Source organism: Acartia tonsa, chromosome 9, assembly GCF_053477335.1.
Source record: "Acartia tonsa isolate MP-2025a chromosome 9, ASM5347733v1, whole genome shotgun sequence".
NCBI lineage: Eukaryota > Metazoa > Arthropoda > Copepoda > Calanoida > Acartiidae > Acartia > Acartia tonsa.
The window spans coordinates 12,742,900-12,762,128 of NC_137268.1; the positions used below are offsets into that span (position 1 = coordinate 12,742,900).

General features: G+C 32.7%; 1 protein-coding gene across 1 annotated transcript; it reads left to right on the forward strand.

Annotated features, from left to right (window-relative positions):
- Window positions 1–5,417: 5,417 nt before the first annotated feature.
- On the forward strand, window positions 5,418–18,089 carry LOC145328239 (uncharacterized). The gene is made up of 21 exons (XM_080171854.1): window positions 5,418–5,567; window positions 6,654–6,730; window positions 7,062–7,319; window positions 8,577–8,706; window positions 9,377–9,451; window positions 10,260–10,306; window positions 10,628–10,676; window positions 10,988–11,093; window positions 11,637–11,689; window positions 12,035–12,125; window positions 12,795–12,916; window positions 13,227–13,295; window positions 14,422–14,501; window positions 14,846–14,940; window positions 15,414–15,503; window positions 15,706–15,747; window positions 16,056–16,118; window positions 16,381–16,436; window positions 16,678–16,736; window positions 17,296–17,350; window positions 17,788–18,089. The coding sequence occupies exons 1-21, from the start codon at window positions 5,530–5,532 to the stop codon at window positions 18,029–18,031; spliced, it is 1,899 nt and encodes a 632-aa protein (XP_080027980.1). The 5' UTR covers window positions 5,418–5,529; the 3' UTR covers window positions 18,032–18,089.
- Window positions 18,090–19,229: the final 1,140 nt, after the last annotated feature.

Here is a 19,229-nt window from a genome sequence, read left to right on the forward strand (position 1 = left end):
AATACTTTTAAAACTTGCGTACCTTGTTGGACTTTTCGATACCTTTCGCCATTAATAGATTTGAAAAATTATGTATATTATAGATCTTTCGCCTTTATGGATGTTGTCATCCTTGTTTTAATAGTGTCATCCATGTTTAAGATAACAAAACTAACTGATTTTATTATCTAACTCTTTAAAAATTAATTTGTACACTAATATAAACATTTAGATTTAAACTAATTTGTTGAAAAGTTTGGACACTGATAATTTGTACAATCCAATTAAAATTGTATCTAAGTCCCCAAAGTTTTTTATGCTTGCGAATGAGAAAAGGAGTTTATTATAGTTTTAAAACGTACCTTACATCACAAAATGCATTAGAATGTAAACAAAAGTTAATTAATCAAGTAAAAGCAAGTATTAATCTGTTATTTTATAATTACACTAGCGGCTACGCCACCTAGAAGCCTCTATGGGCACTTAATGTAGGAGTTGGAAAAGTCGACCTCATCTCATTTTGAATTTGTGTTAAAAAGAGTAAAAAAATATTTTTTGGGGGAGGGGGGAGAACAATATCGGTTAAGCGGTTAGCGAGATCCTTCGGGACAGACAAAAAACGCTTACTACTTTATATAATAGGATAATAACTATTTACTAAAGAGTAATTCTATTGAAATTAACACTCACGAAATTAAGTAGTGATTTGTTTTTAAATCAAGAAATATTCACTTAACAATAAAACATTTTACTCTTTTTTACATGTTAAATCTCACATTTTAAACACTTTGAAATACTTTTAAAAAGTCTATAATCACTTGATAACAGTTGTTATGTTTAAAATATAATGTTATTGAGCCTTTGATAGGTACGAACGTACGCGTATTGAAAACTAAACTCTCTCTATAAAATACTCTCTATCTCTCTCTCAATATAAGACTCTCTATCTCTCTCAGATTTACTCGCAATGTCTCTCTATATCTCCCTGTTTCTCTTAAACACACTCATCTCTCTCTCTCTCTCGGTGCCTCTCTCTCCCTCTCTCGGTGTCTCTCTCTCTCTTACTCTAACTGTGGTCATTCTCTAAAATTTCCCCCTTGCCCTTTATAAAGGTATTAAATTAAACCACTAAACTCTCTCTCTCTCTCTCTCTCTCTCTCTCTCACTCTCTCTATTTACCACCCCTTCTTCTTCAATCAAGGTATAAGATTTTTATCAAAAGTTCCACCCACTATGTATATTTAATTCTTAGCAGCAAAATTCTGCTTTTAGAAGCTCTTAAATGTTAGGTGAAGAAAGAAATATTATTTTTACCCACCAATATCCCCTATCTCCCTGGCTTACCCTGTTTAAACCAAAACTTCTCTGTGTACTGTTTAGCAGAAGTATATATCTCTTTCTTTAATCACTGCTTTCTTTAACTAAAACAAAACTTACAAATTTACATTATAAATGTTGCTTACAGAATAATAATATCATATAATTATGTAAAGTAGTAAGGTTTTTTTTATCTCTAGCGTAAAAAGTTAAGGTTTTAAATCTACGATAACTTGAGTTCTCAATTTGAGGGAAGCTTCACATATGTCCCAGGATGGTTTTAAGATACTTTTTGCCCTTCCCTAGCCTATCGAATACAGAACTACTGCAAATACTAGAATAATATAAAGTAGTAATTTTTTTGTCTGAAGCTAATGATCTCAGAAAATTTGGATCCGAATTGTCTGTACTTTACAAGAAAGCAATATATATAATATATAGTTCTTGTAATGGTTTTATGCTATTATCCTGACCAACTGAGCAACAGGTCCTATTATATTAAGTAGTAAGGTTTTTTTTTTATTTTTCTATTTTGATCTAAACAGATATATATCTCCATTTTTTGAGGCTTTACACAGGTCTCGTGATGGTTTTGGGGGATTTTAACAAAAGTAAGCCTTTGGAAAAGGATCTGAGAGTTGGTGGTGAAAAAATATGTTCAAGTGAAAACACTGTAGTAATATATTATTGTGTTGAACATATATTTGTTTCTCAAATTGAATTAAACATTTAAATTATCTATAAAAATAAGGAGAGTAGTGATTATAGAGCTCTTACTTTTGCTTTTCTCTCTCTCTTTCTCTTAATATGCTCTCTATATTTCTCTCTCTTTACTCTCAATGAGAATTTTAGAGAGCAAATACGCTCACTAAAGAAGAGGGGGGGGGGTGAAGGGGTAGGCAAGGTAGATATCTTGCAGAGTGGGATAAAGGGAAGAGAAGGGGGGGGGGAACACGCCCCTGAACAGGTTTCTACAGGTGTCAACAACAAGGTAAATACGGGATGAGGGAGGTAGATATGTGTGTGCATGGTGCACGCCTCTAAGATGGTCTTGTGTGTGTGTGTGTGTGTAATGGTGTAATCAAGCAAAGTGCGAGAAGCTAAAATCTTATGGATGAAGTTGCACACTCACACCCACACACACACACACACACACACACACACACAAGACGTGATTCAAAGGTGTTCGTCCCTAGAAGACGTGCGAAAATTCTACCTTTTGCACAGCGCCGTATTATAAACACATAAAAAATGTCTGTACATTTAATTGAAAATAAAATCAAGATTTGAGTTTTAAATTTTTACTACATTTCATATTCAGGAAGGGAGGGGACATTTGGCTCTTCATTACACGAGTCGCCAAAAGTTTTCATAACGTCTTCCTATTCGTTGGCTTCACCAATTTTAATTTTGATAGGTTGAGCTACAGAAGGGGATATTTTTGTGTATCAGCATTGGGGATGTACATTAATTTATCAGCCATTGTCTTATCCCTTTAGGTCCCTGTTTCATTTTAGTCTTCTATTATCTTTTTAAAAAACTGTAATTAGCTTGTTATTTATGGAACATTTATCCTGACTTATATTTATTTTATTTAATCATTAATTGTTTTCTTTTTTACAAGAAGTTAACTCTTTAAAGCTTCTAAGAATTCTGTTTACATCAATCACAAGCGGCCCCTAATCCTAGGGGTTGGCATCCACCCTATTTGCAATTATATTTTTTAAAAAAATGGTTTAAAAAATTTTGTAGGGGTAAATTTTCGTGGTGATTTCTCTTGTGAGGGTTATGATACCCAAATATGTTAGCGAGATTTGGTATTGACAGACTGACACACGCACAGAAAGACATCCTGTTACTATAATGTAATAACTATCTTTATTAAATATTAGATAGATATAGAATATACTTATTACCCTAAAGGGTCCATAATAGGAATGTTTAAAAATGTTTTTTTTTATTAAAAAGAAAGCTGTTCTGTTGGATAAGTCCTTTATGCTGCTTTAATGTGTTTTAATTTCAATGCAGAAGAATTTTTAACCAGTTTCTTTTCTATAAAAATCCCTAAAAGATTTAAGAAAAATAAAAATTAGGCGGCGTAGTATATGTTGAAAATATATGCCTATAGGGATACATTACACAGGCTGTGGCTCAGCAGCAAGCAACAGCAGGTAGACAGATACACAGACTGTGGCACAGCAGCAAGCAACAGCAGGTAGACAGATACACAGACTGTGGCACAGCAGCAAGCAACAGCAGGTAGACAGATAATCATAGACTATTTAGTACATAGAAACCTATTGTAATCATAGACTACATAGATAAAAAGTTTTGTTTACATTATTTTCATAACGAAATGAAACAACAGTAACCTTTATTGACAGCTGGAGCTGAGGTGAATGAGGTTAATGTGGGCTGTTGGGAAATATGAGTGGCGGAGGCTGATTGCGGCTGAGGGTGACTATGGATTAGCTGCGGCTGGAAACCGTCTGGTTTAAAATTTGATGGCTCAGGCTCATGTTAAGGTTGGTTGACACCAAGTGGGGCTAAAGTTGGCTACGACAGATGGCGGACGATTCTTTCTTATAGCTGCTTAGCTTTCCCATGCAGTTAATTGTTTTATTTCAGCGGGCACTCATGTAATCAGCTTCAGCTAAAGGCGGCTGATTTTAAATGCATTTCTTTTCTATAGTGAGTGCTTTTGGATTAAGAACTTTTTTATCCATCTATCATAGCGGCTACATGTACTGGAAGCTAGTAAAAGGTGCTGACTCTGATTATGACGTCGAAAAAATTAACCAATGAGGGGCCAGTATACGCAGTAATTGACCAATGGTAAAATTTATAGTGGCCTCTCATTGGTTAATTTTTTTGACGTCATAATCTGAGTCAGCCCCTTTTACTAGCTTGCAGGAACTGTTATCTTTTGAACGTTTTGTAACGTTAATTTTTAAACTTCTTGTTTTTAAATTAAGAGAGTGTGGCAAAATAAAACTAGGGGGCCCCCTAATAATCAGCAATATAAAGCAAAATCTTTTTTTTTATTATAAATAAATAAATTACCCATACAGAATCACGAAACCTTAAATAATGTGTCTTTCTTTAAAGAAAATATAATTTCATCGTCCAAATAAAATAATAAATAGCCTTGAAGACTTACAGACATGCTAACAGATTTTTTTTAAACAAAAAAAAACTAATTAAATTTTAAAGTTTTTAGTGTCATATTCCAATCATTGTACCGGACAGACGATTTTATTTAAACTAAAGGTGTCTGAAAAAATGTAATGATTATAAAAAAAAACTTTTTAAAGAGAAACATCTCCAGCAAATTTAGGAAGAAGGAACGAATTATAGAGTAGCTTTGCTAGCAATAAGGTACGTACAAACTGCAACATGTAAAAACGAACAAATATGATTCATAAAATAGACATAACACAGTTTTATGGTTATTAGAATATTAAAAAAAGCTGGAAGTAATTAGAAAATGAAATTGAAACATGTCCCCAATAGCATGTTGATCTATTGTATGGTCATTGACAAAGCTAGAAATTATTCCCAATAAATATTCTAAAAGGTTTTATAATAGAAATTAAACGATGCCTACTGTTAATTTTTCTGTCGGCCTGAAGCTTAAAATCTTGCTTTCACTGTTAGATTGAAAATGTTCAGGTCTCAAGGGAATACACAATGCCAAAAGAAAACTAATATACAATTACTTTCTCAATTACCCAATCACAGGTATATTTTGTCCAACCCCCCCCCCCCCCCACACATATATATTTTTACAATTTAAAAAGTTTTTTTCAAACTTCTTTTCGGGAGTTGGGGGCATAGGTTTTATCGCAAAAAAGGGCCGATTTCATACTCCCCCTTCAAAAAGCCTAAAACCTTTCATGGACAAATGGAAAACTACCCTGAAATGTATAAGATCTACTCAGCCGTTTTTGAAATCTTAGCAGACGATGATACATACAGTTAAACATCTTGTTAATAAATATATTGCTTTAATTTTATTTGTCTTATCTTTAAATGCAAAGATAATATTTGTAAAATCAACTGATTACCTAACAGCAATACTAGAAACTAAATGACAATGTTATTTCTTATCTTTCTGTAGCTAAAATTGTATACCTATATGTGCTCAAATATAGAGCTTAGTACGGCATAATATCTTTATAAAATAAAATACAAAATATAAATGTGAATTTATAGTGTTTTCTTATTATTATTATGAAAATGAAACTTAAAATTTTGATTGTTTTTATAAGGTATGCTTAAATATTAACTTTATGCACGTAAAATAAAAGTTTAACACCAATTTAGTAAGCATCACAAATTTCATAGAAGAATAAAAATATAAGAATAGAAGCATATTCTGAACCCTTTTTTCGTCAAATATAAGAAGGAACTTTTCTAGCAGACAAAAGGTATTGTTTACTTTTGACTCAAGCTGATGTGGATTCTTAAAAAACGATAGACTCGATAGTGAGGCAAAATCATTTTTGTAATAAATCATCTAAAAGCACATTAAAAATTTACAAAAATTAAACAAAATCATATGTTAATAACCCTTTTAAAATTTTATTTAATTTTTGTAAATTTTTTAATTCGATTTTGGAGGATTTTTCACAAAAATAATTTTGCCTCATCAGCGAGTAGCCAGCCTAATTTTTTAAAAAGAATCCACCTCTTTCAAATTGAAGACGAAATTTTTGGGCAATTAATTCTGATTCCGCAAAGCTTTCTATTAAGAAAATATACTGTTTACAGCTGACTTTTGTGTATGTATGAAATGAAAAAAAAACATGCGTTCGTGACAAAATGTGTACACAATTTCAACCAATGGGATTAAATGTATGTACCGATACGATTCTCCTATTGGCTCAATCAGACATTACCCCTCTTTCTTAGTACCTTTATTCATAGAAGCAAAGCGCAGCAAAAATTTACGTCCACAGCATATTGACACCAAAACCTTGTTGGGTGCTTGGCACCATGATTTAATGCCCTTATTTCCAACCCAACACCCCACGAACAAAGCTTTGACGACATTGACTAATTAATTAATTTGACATAATAACATGAGACCAAGTACGTGCACGCCTTTCCTGCACCGTGCATCAATGACCCTGGGAGCTACACCAGAAGAGTCCTGCTGTGCTAGAAAGGTCCCAGGGTTAGATGCCAGACTGAATTCTGGTCACTTCCCCCAGTCTAGGGGGTTTGGGTGGGGCTAACAATCCTTCCCTAGAAAAAACCTGCTTATGTTCAACCCGCACAATAACATTACAATATTTTTGGCAGAGATGAACGCGGCCATAACCGTATACGGTGTAGCTATTCTTTATGTTCAGATTATTGAGTTGTTTTGGAGTAAACGCACAAGTTAGAAATTCTTCAACAGCTGATAGCCAGTTTACTCAAACGATAGGTTAGTTTTAGTAGCGAAACTACTCTTTAGCTCACTTTATCTGCCCGTTCGTCAGTAACGCTATGGGGTAAATATGATTTTCTCAGCTGCTGTTCAATATAAGCGGCTGATTTTTTAATGAAAAATTCCCTTCTATATTGAATCGTTCTTAAAGCTATAGAGTTATTACAAAAGAATTTCTATTGTCCTATCCCCCAACAAAATAGCTTAAAACCACCACAGAAACAGTTGTATATTCTCTGAAGAGTAGAGCCCAATCGGTTCAACATTCACCGAGATCTTAAGCTGCAGACTGACACACAGATATCGTTCTACATTGTACTATATTTAGATGGTGACGACGGATCCATCATTTTTGATGAAAACTTTGGCAACTCTGACAACTCAAATCTTGTATCCGGCAACTCTGACAAAAAAGAAATAACATCCGGCACCCCTGGTCCTGACAATTTAGATTTAATATCTGGCATCCCTGAGCTCAGTTCTCAATATCCGGCCAAAACTTTCTGTGATATTTGTCAGTGCATCAATGAGACGGCAACCCTGCTTTTTGTTGACTGTAATTATGCCGGACACCCTGTTGGATTAGGTAATAGTTTTTTTCTCGTATTCATTCGAATCCGGTGGATAGGAACCGGTTCTCATCCATACGAAAAAACTATGTCTAGCATCGTATTATATCCAGTTTTCTACGAATATAAAAATTCGGCACCTCGGGGCTAAAAAAACTGGTTTTAATCTTAAAATTGTACATTCTATATCCGCGGAAAGCTGTTTATAATACGATGCGAGAAATAACTATTATTGCATTGTATTATAGACAGATTTCTGCGGATAGTATAAAGAACAATTTTAAGATTAAAACCAATTTGGTTGGCCCCGACTGTTATAAAGATATTAATTTGAAACATTAACACTTGAACAGAGATGGCAATATCCATAAGTAGCAGATGTTCAGTCATTATAACAAAATAATAAGGAAAGAGAGAGAATATACATTGCAAGTTCTCAAAGAAAATCAGAGCTGGACCTTTAAATCATTTCAATGGTGCGCCAAATCGGGGTGAGCCAACTTTCCACCAATGAGAGCACAGCATTTTACGAAATGCCACGCTGTGATTGGCTGAAATTCGGTTCACCCCGATTTGGCGCACCATTGAAATGATTTAAAGATCCAGCTCAGGAAACCTATTGTAAAACAAAGGTTTGGGTCTTTTGAAGCATGGACGACTGACAGCCAGAAAGAAACAATGCATTTTCCCCCATGACTGACAGACTGCCGGACAGACAGAGTAAATTATAGATTAGCTTTATTTTATAACTTTTACATCTTATGTTCAAAGAAAATCCAAATTTGATCAAGCTAAGACACTAATTTGGTCTTAATTGTTCTCAGTTGTTTCTTTGATTATTTTTTTTATAATTAAATTTATTGTATTAGCTAAAGTGAACTGTACCTTTTATATTCTACTAGTGGTTGCCCCCCTAGTATCAAGGGGATGTGTATTCAAAGGAGCAGAACGTGCTGATAAATAAATAGCTTAAAGCCATCCCAAGACTTAAATCTGAAAAGGAAATAGCTTAAAACCCTCATAGGGCCTATGTGAAGCTTACCTATAATTGAGAACCCAATCAGTTGAAGTAGTTATTAAGATCTTAAGCTTCTGAAAAAAAATCTTGCTACTGTTTAGAATAGGATTCTGGCAAAATTTGAATCAGATTTTCCTTTTTTTTATTATTTTCATTGGATTAGGTTATATTTGACACTATATGATGTGTTATAATTAGAGATATGTAAATTCATTAAACGCCCTTTGACATAACCCTTAAGATTCCTGATATTTAGATACGATACCGCCGTGGCCAGCCAAATTGGAAGAGATCTACAACTACACAATTGTTATTGATGCTTCCAACAATGAAATTCAACAAGTCAAATCTTTTCCAGATATTCCTGTTATCAACTTAGACTTAAGGTAGGTTTTGTTTATAAAGATACCTTCACTTTGTCTGTACATTCGTCCGTCCGACTGTAATGTTATATGGCATACGGATTTTTTGGCTGCTATTCACGATAAATGGCTAATTTCTTAGTGAAGATTCTCTATACCAATCAGCATCCATCAAACTTTACTTGAACCGTCAGTTAGTCAGCAATGCTAAAAGATTATAAATTTTATAACACATAAAAAAACAAAAATGAAAGGTTTTGTGATTTTTGTAAATTTATAATTAATCAATGAACAATGTACTTCTGTTTTTTAAATCACTGAATTTAATTTTGCATTCACGAAAATTCTTGTACAATGCTACTTATGGATGGTCATTCTTAGTTGTAGTGAAGCTACTATACTTTTCTTCTTTTCCTCTGAGTCTTGCAATATATCTGCCAGTGTTTTATCCCCCTTCTTTCTCTCTCTTTCTTTTTTTCCTATTTCTATTTTTCTCTCCCTCTCACTCGCTCTCTCTCTCGCTCTCTCTCTCTCTCTCTCTCTCTCTCTCTATCTCTCTCTCTCTCACTATTTTAAACTATTTCTCAAACAACAACAAAAATCAATTATTACATCAAAAAGTATTATTTTGAGCATGTACTTTAAAAAAAACTTGTATAATATAAAGCGTTGAAATAATATATTTGTTTTTCAGTAACAATGACATTAGAAAAATTGACACGGACGCTTTTGTTGGTATTTCCAAGTATATTGAGCACTTAGATTTAAGGTATTTCTATTTCTATATTATTTTAAGACTATCTCGTGAATTACATCACACTAGCTAGGCTGCTGTCCATTACACTCTAACAACAACCTAGGATAACTATGAATCGCCAATTTCTCATTTTCTATCCAAACATTCAGAGCTGGATCTTTAAATCATTCTAGTGGTGAGCCAGATCGGGGTGAGCCGAATTTCAGCCAATCACAGCGCGGCATTTCATAAAATGCTGTGCTCTTATTGGTGGAAAGTTGGCTCACCCCGATCTGGCTCATCACTAAAATGATTTAAAAATCCAGCTCAGGATATTAGGTAAACAACCAACTCTTTGATTTCACATCCACTACCTTGAATATTTAACTATCATAATAATAATAATATTTAATAATAATGTTTTTGTCTGTAGCGAAGGATCTAGCTAACCGCTCAACCGATTTGGTTCTCCTTTACAGTGAAGCTTCTTGTGGGTCCTGAGATGGTTTTAGGCTATTTTAATTTTACAAATAAGTCTGGGAATGGTTTTAGCCTATTTTTGGCTCTTCGATAAATGAGTCCCTAAATGCTAGGGACGCTGCCGCTAGTGCATGATAAGGTAATAAGTTGCGTCCGTTTTGGGCCAAGGCATCCCCTTACTCTATAGTTGATAATGTCTAGCATCTAACGTAACTAAAATAGCAGTAGGAATAATTTTAACGTGTTGTGACATGGTTTTGAGCCGGTATTCGATCCCATCACCTCCCCGATGCCGATATGATCTTATTCTTGATTTTTGTAAAATTCAAAATCTTGATTTTCCTAATTATCTTCATTTTAGTGGAAATAAATTGGATGCTGAATCTATGAGCAAAGAAAGTTTTAGAGGTTAGTACAAGTTTAACCAATATGTTGCATCTATGAACAAAATCTTGTTGATGAACGTTCTATGGACTACCAACTCTTTGATTGCACAGATTTCATCTGTAAGTTTTAACTGTGCATGGAAACAAGTTGCAAATGTTATGGACTTCTGGATTAAACAACATTGTAAAAATTCACAGACAAGCTTAGTTATAGAGTAACTTAACTCTAATTATCAATCTGAATCAAATAAAGTTTGGCATCCTAGAATAATATCAAAATGATAGGTATTGCTTAGTGATACCTGTTTTAAGATAGACATACATACAAACTTATTATATTTAGGTAGCCTGGAAACTAATGGATATTTTCATTTCAATATTATTCAATTGAGGTAACAGTTTAGGGCCAAAGCTTTGAATACATTTTTAGTACATTTATATTTTACAAAATACATTAATACCTTAAGACAACAAATGAATTATCTAATGACCTATCTATGCAAAGCAAAACATGAACATACAGGCTTTCTGGTAACAAAAAATAAGGAAACTACGCTTTCTAAAATGTAAAACTGTTACAAAAAATAATCATGCCGAGTTAAAATCGATAGGACAATTCTAACATGCCTAAATTATCCATAAAAGCTATCCATTACGGACTGAATCTAATTAAATAACAGCTTTAATTTTAAAAATAATTTAGTTTTGCTAAAAACCGTCTACACACCCTGGCTCCTGATTTTTTTGACCATATGGTGTACCTTACTACTCTGGATCTTTCCAATAATCCACTTGCTCCTCTAACTCAGGTATAGATAGATAGATAGATAGATAGATAGATAGATAGATAGATAGATAGATAGATAGATAGATAGATAGATAGATAGATAGATAGATAGATAGATAGATAGATAGATAGATAGATAGATAGATAGATAGATAGATAGATAGATAGATAGATAGATAGATAGATAGATAGATAGATAGATAGATAGATAGATAGATAGATAGATAGATAGATAGATAGATAGATAGATAGATAGATAGATAGATAGATAGATAGATAGATAGATAGATAGATAGATAGATAGATAGATAGATAGATAGATAGATAGATAGATAGATAGATAGATAGATAGATAGATAGATAGATAGATAGATAGATAGATAGATAGATAGATAGATAGATAGATAGATAGATAGATAGATAGATAGATAGATAGATAGATAGATAGATAGATAGATAGATAGATAGTTCAATAGATAGATAGATAGATGAATTTAAAGGTATTTCTGAGAAGTATTGACAAAAGCGATTGAAATTATATCTTACTCAATTTCGTTATTTTAAGGACTTTCAAGATGCAATAAGTAGTATAGCATCTCTACAATCTTTAACATTAAGGTAAATATAAATAACTTTAATTATGCATTTAGTTATGAAAATTATTTAGTTTATTTTACATAGCACATATTGTAATATATGGTACTTTCCCAGATAGTGCCTAGCGAGTACAGAAAACCACTTTCACTACTCCTTTTTATCTTAACTAAATTGACAAAATGGGAAAGGGGTAGGTTTTTTTCTATTCCAACCCATATTTACAATTAATTTAGTTAATTTTGGAAGGGCAGGCTTTATTTGCCTTCATAGGAGAGAAACTGAATGATAATTCTCTTTTTTTTTTTAAATTAGTCAAATAATTGAAAATATCCAACATTTAGTTTACTAAATTTACTTTTCCTTTAGGAACATTGGACTTGATTATATACCAAGTGGGTTCTTATCAACCTTACCAGATCTTACCTACCTGGATCTTAGTTCCAACTTATTTACCCAGGTAAACATTTCTTATCAACCTTACCAGATCTTACCTACCTGGATCTTAGTGCCAACTTATTTACCCAGGTAAACATTTCTTATCAACCTTTCCAGATCTTAACTACCTGGATCTTAGTTCCAACTTATTCACCAAGGTAAACAGTTCTTATCAACCTTACCAGATTGTATCTACCTGGATCTTTGTGCCAACTTATTCACCAAGGTAAACAGTTCTTATCAACCTTACCAGATCTTATCTACCTGGATCTTAGTGCCAACTTATTTACCCAGGTAAACATTTTTTATCAACCCTACAGGATCTTAACTAACAAATTTAAGTCTGGAAAATAATGCATAATAAAAGTAACCGGATAATTGTCTGTCTTCTGTGTGTACCCTAATATCTCGTTCCTCTTTGCAGTGAATCTTTATATAGGTCTAGTAAAGGTTTACAATTATTTTGGTAGAGGATATCTCCAATCTTTCTGAAATAAAATTGCCCCTCAAAAATAAAAAAACAAATATATATTTTTTAAAATCTAAAATCAAAAATGATGTACGACATACCAAGGTTACATTCTTCCCTCAATTCTGCTAAGAGGCCTCTTGGGGCGTAGTTATTAATAAACTCTAAAAGCTTCTGCAAAACAATTTTTTTCCATTTCATAAATATTTTCCTTCTTAATAGATAGATCTCCAGTTAAAGAACCTGCCAGGACTTGAATCATTGAACCTGGATGCAAATCTTCTTCAAGTAATAGACGAAACCAGTTTCAAGGGTCTAAATAACCTTAAAAATGTTTCTATCAGGTAAAAATTTTAGAACTAAGGAATGCTGAATTATTATCATTTAGGTAAGATCATGTAAATACATTAGATAAAACTTTGTAATTTCAGTCCCAATAAGCCTTCTCAAAAGAAAATTCCTTTTTCAGTGTCATTTCTGAAGAATTTTGACATATGTTTAGTACAAACATAAAGTTGAAAAAATTAATTTTAGTTAAATTTAATTTATAAGTTAGTGTATAACATATTTATAAGTTTTTTATTAAAAAGATTTGTAAAAGTTTGAACATTTTTATATTTTTCTATGGACAAAATATATTTCTGTATCTTTAAGTGAATGTACAAGGTTGCAATTTGTTGATCAATTCTCTTTCCAACATCAAAACAACTTACAGTTTCTCAGGTTGAATTTCAAATCAATTTTTTCTGTTCCTATAAAAAATGGTTAAGAAGGGGATCATTCCACTACCTTATTTTTTAGTAGCGAAGCTACTCTATAATTCACTTTGTCTGTCCGTCCATCAGTCAGTCAGTCCGTAACACTATGGTGGAAACGTAATGTTACCCGTCTCCTATTAAATATAGACAGCTGAAATTTTTAGTGAAGATTCCTATAACATATGCTCATCTAATCTATACATTGTTTTGTCCATCTGTCTGTTAATTGGGGTGCTAGATTAATTCATACATTTTTGTCTTCGTAATTTTCTCGACTCCTTTTCAAGACAGACTTCTGAAATTTTTAGGGATTTAATAAATTCACGTTCTACATATTTTTGGTAAGTTTCATTGAGATTTGTATATTAATATCTATATCTATCCATAATTTTTATGCTTCGCTACTTAGGGATGTTGTCATTCTTGTTTTAATAAATTCTAATTTTATAAATGCGGTCCATATTAGCAATCTAAATCGACGACAAATTCATCTGTCAATATATCCAAGTGATTATATATCGACTACTCACACATACATCATGCAAACATCGAATGTAAGGATAAAAATAACAGAAAAAAAGAATTTTTAGGTTAACCTTGTCCTGTCAATACAACTATTATTACTGAGTGTAAACTGAAAGTATAGATAGAAAACTAATTTAGTTTTTGGCCACAAATATTACTCCAAACAGAAATTATAAATGTAAAAATATTTTCCTATTCTGTAGTTAACTAAAAACACACATATATTACGTTTTTAAAAGCGAAGCTTTTCTATAATTATAATTGGTCGGTCGGTCCGTCTGTACGTCCGTAACGGTTAGCTTTTTTGGTTAATTTGGACATGTTAGAATTGTCCCATCAATAGTCCTAAAAACGTAAATATGTCATTTAAACAGTATTCTGTATTTAACAGTTTTGCAACAAATTCACATATAATTTTGTTAAAACTTATACATTTTTTATTCTGCTTATTCAGCTCTACAAGTGTTCGTTTGTCCTATCGTTTAAGAGCTTAATGGATGTTGCCATCCTTGTTAAAATAAATCTATATTAATTTTGTACTACAAAGTTATTATTTTTGATATAAGGATAAGACAGAATCCTCTGTTAACTTGGATAAGTCCAGATGCGTGGCCCACTCAGCCAAATGTATCAACCAATTTAATTGGTAAGCAAATTATATTTATTTTTCTATAACAAATATTAAGTATTGCTTAATTTAACCCACTTACTGACATAGCTTAGTATATAATTAACATTTTATTTTTGGATTGGCCAATCTTTTATCAGAAAACAATATTTTAAAAATTACCTATCCTGGAAAAAAAAGGTGTTAGATCATAATTAGTTTAAAACCATTAAATAATTTTTTATGTTATAAAACTTCCCAAGCCAATTAAAAAAATATATTAATGTTTAATTTGTGTCAGGTGTAAGTGGGTATAGAAATTACTTTATATTGAATAAAAAATCCCTTTGATATTTGATGTTGGTACCTGAAATTCTTTTTAGAACTAGACCTGTCATGGAATTCATTGACCTACCTTCCCAGCTCATTACTACACTCTCTTGAGGATTGGAAACAAATTCAAATGATAAATATTCAGGTAATAATCGATATGGTTCTCATTTACAACATTTCTTCTTCTAGGTCCTGGGAAGGTTTTGAACTATTTTGGGGGAGGGTACCACCACCCTCTAAAGAGAGATTACCCCCTGAAAAAATGACTACTAACAAAATTACCAATGAATGGAGTTCGACTCAACTCCACTCCCCCCTACAACTTAGGGTGCTCCTTGAGGCCTCTAGGAGCGTATCATCTAGTATTTAACAGGCCTAGCTATTGTAACAATCATTTCTACAAAAAAATCACGAAACCTTTGGAAGTTAGCTGGGGGTATATCTTGTTTTTGCAGGGTTGGGTAAAAGGGGAGGAAAAGGGGAAGGGGGTTGTGGGGTAATTTTCCTTTAGATTTGTTTGTCAGAATATCATTCCCTTTTCCCTGAGTAATAATCCAATACATCAGTCTACAAACATTTTAGATCTGAAGAATAAATAATCAAAGGAACACATTTTAGGGTAATCCTTGGATGTGTGATTGTCACAATGAGTGGCTCATCTATGATTTGGTTCCTATGATTCATCAAACTAATCCATCAATGACTCAAGTAAGAAGAACCTAAAAGTAGCAAAAATTTACATTCCTATCTTAGAAGACCTCAAAAAAATTCCATTACTCTCCCGGGAATAAATGATGAGCTATCACTCCATATTTTATTTCAATTTGCAATATTCAAAATTGTAATGTATTCAAAAATAATCATGATATCTTAAAGTAAATTTGATTTAATTGAAGGTATTTTTTACTAGGAAATTTTGTGTGGGGGTCCTAAAGAAACTTCTTTGATAAAGGTACAAAAAAATTATTTATAAAAATCAAAATTAATATTTTAAAAGTGCTTGTCTTTTTCTGTCTTAATAAGATTGTTGCAAAGCTACTCTACAATCAACTTAATGTCCGCCCGTCTATATTTATAATGAGGAAATGTGATTTTCCTGGCTACTATGAAATTTTCCGTGAAGATTTCAATTTTGTTCCTAATGTTCATGATTTAAAAAAATGTTAAGGTTTCGTGATTGTTTTGTTCATCATATTTTGTCCATCATTGGTTTTTAGTGTTTCGCTAATAATTGATGTTATCATCCTTGTTAATCTGTAGGAAGAAATCATTGTAGTTCAGCAATTAACAAATCACACTCAACTTCAATGTACTCATGATCAGGTACTAAAATGAAAATATTATTACATAAATGTTGCAACAGATTTTCCTATACTCTGGTAAAGTGATGCTGACATATACTTCCTCATAACTCCCTTTACCCCATCCCCTCCCCTCCTCTTGGATAAACTGACCAATTGTTATTTTAGCCCGCTGTGAGTTTTACTTTATTAGAGAACATGAAAATCTGGTGTAACATATCCATTATTTAACACCTTTTTGTTTCTCATAAAATTTCAAATAATAATGTATTATAAATTTTTAGTTCAGTTTTTACAACAAAGATTTCATATTTCATGATGAAGTTCTTCATAATCCAAGGTAACTTAAATCAATAAATGCTTTAATAACAATATGATAATCAGAATGGATTAACAAAATAATGTACAGTATTGTAATACAGACAATTTTCCACAAATACTAAAATAAAACATAATATTAACAGTTTTGTTAGCCCGGTTTTTCCGGACCCTCGGGCCAACAATCTTAATCTTAAAATTTTTCATTTTAATATCCGCAGAAAGCTGTAAATAACCATTTTAATATTCTAATTTTGTTTTAGACCAAGAAAACAGATCTTACCATTAGCTCTTACTATCATTTGTGTGACAGCTGTCATGGGTAAGTTACAAACTTACTATCATCTGTGTTACAGCTGTCATGGGGTAAGTTACAAACTTACTATCATCTGTGTTACAGCTGTCATGGGTAAGTTACAAACTTTCTATCATCTGTGTTACAGCTGTCATGGGTAAGTTACAAACGTTCTATCATCTGTGTTACAGCTGTCATGGGGTAAGTTACAAACTTTCTATCAACTGTGTTACAGCTGTCATGGGGTAAGTTACAAACTTTCTATCATTTGTGTTACATATGTCATGGGTAAGTTACAAACGTTCTATCATCTGTGTTACAGCTGTCATGGGTAAGTTACAAACTTACTATCATCTGTCTACAGCTGTCATGTGTAAGTTACAAACTTACTATTATTTTGTAACAGTTACAAATAATGTATTGATTAATACTTGGATCTTACCAGATTATCATGTACTCTAATAAAGTGAAACGGCGTTATTCTCTTCAAGTTTGAAAATTTGGGTACAGAGGAACAGACAAAGTGGATTATAGAGTAGCTTCGCTACTAAAGATTTTGTTTATGTAAATATAAATTAATTTTCAGGTACAGCAGCAATGGTTGGATATCTCTACATGGAAAAGAAAAAGCGAGTTAGGCGGTAATTTCAAATCATATTAAGTTAATAGTTTTCATTAACCTATTTCTAGTAATTCAATTGCAAATTGAAAAAAAAATGAAACTTAGAAAGTTCCATCAGTCATACAACTTTTGAAGTTATCACACAAAGAACCCTCTTGAGCACTGAAGATAACCACCCCACCCCACCCCCCATCCATAATTTATAAATAAATTGAAAAAAAAGAAATTAGTTTTGCATTTGTTTTTTACTACTTTGGATTAGGTTAGGTTATATTAGGTTCTTGGTGTTCCTAGAGGATTAAGGAACCATAGAAATAGGCCTCGCAGAGTCAGTCCCCCCCCCCCCCACCCACCAAAAAAACATCCCCCCACCATATTTTTTTTTATTTTTAAGGGGGTTATCAATGCTCAACTGGCTACATGTAGGAAAGCACCATTTTTATGTCATTTTTTTAGAACAACAAGGGATAACCCAACACCTCGTGTTGCCTACATACCAGCAAACTTGGCCAGGGTCAGAGGATACCACAGGCAACATGATGAACCAACAGAACATCTGGCAACATCGTTTACTGACAATCCAGTTGAGAATCAAAACTCAATAATTCGTTCACAAGAAAACAATCGGAATTCAAATGTTGAAAATGTTGATGATCAAACGCATGGAATAACAAATATTAATTTTAATGCAAATTCTTAAAATTATTTATTATCTGATGTGTAAATATTTAAAACAAAATAAACATATTTGTTAAATACTTTGACTCAATAATTTTGATCCCGTAGAATCTTGTTCATCCCCTAAGCATTCTGTGGCAGAGGCATATTTTCTAAAAAAAGTGGACTAAAATTAAATCATGATTAAGAATATAGGATTTGTAAAGGAATGATAATGAAATATACAACATACTATAGTTAAGAAATATTTTAGAAATTTTGTACAGTTAATTAAAGAAAAATTTAATGTTATTATATATGAGTATTTGAAACTGAATGTGTCTGTCTGTCTGTCAGTACCGAAGGATCTCGCTAACAGTAACAGCTGAACCGATAAGGTTCTCCTTTACAATGTAGCTTCTTATAGGTTCTGGGAAGTTTTATTATTATATTTGGTGATGGTACTGCCACCACACTAAGAGCAATCGGTTCTAGTAAAAAAAAAGTTTTTCTTTTTAAAACCAAAATTAGAAACGGGAAGAGGTCGATTCCAACCCCCCCCCCCAAAAAAAAAAAATATGTTTCCCCAACACTAAGAAATACTTTTCTTTTTAAATTTTACCCCCCCCCCCCTCCCACCACTCGAATGCTAATAGAGAGAGACCTCTAGGAACGTTGCCGCTAGTATTATATAAAATATCATACTAAAAAATCTTTTGAAAGTTGGTATTATTTCATCATAGTTACATAGTGTACAAAAAAAAAACCAGTAAGCATAACAACGTAATAACAATGACGTCAAACCTTGGGCCTCTTACATTTCATGATCAATATCCTCAAAAAGCCATCAAAGCTGATACAGCTGTGAAATTTTTTTTTCAATACGGTATTAAATAAGTATAAATCCCAGGTTCGGCAGCCGTAGTAGCCTCAGCCATAGCTACAGTCATTATTGAACGGAAACATCATCCCCTCAAAGCCTCACTTTCCTCATCCACCCGAAGCCTCTATCAATCAGTCTCATCCGCCATCAACCACTTATGAAGCAGCTTTTTAACAGCTGTAACTACGCAATAAACCTTTACAAATCAGATGTGGCAACAGCAAATAACTGCATGAATTTGGGAAAGCTAGAAAGCTAGAAGAAAGAATCTGATGCCCCTAGCCGCAGCCATCATTAGTCACTCTTAGCCTCAGCCACCATCAGCCTCAGGCATCATATTTTAATTCAGCCGTCATCA

Excerpts from the sequence above, each read along its gene's own strand:
- LOC145328239 (XM_080171854.1), top strand. The coding sequence starts at position 5,530 with ATGAAAATGAAACTTAAAATTTTGATTGTTTTTATAAG. Across the intron at positions 12,917-13,226 it reads CTTAAAAATGTTTCTATCAG|TGAATGTACAAGGTTGCAAT; the intron begins GTAAAAATTTTA and ends TGTATCTTTAAG. Across the intron at positions 14,941-15,413 it reads TTCAAATGATAAATATTCAG|GGTAATCCTTGGATGTGTGA; the intron begins GTAATAATCGAT and ends AACACATTTTAG.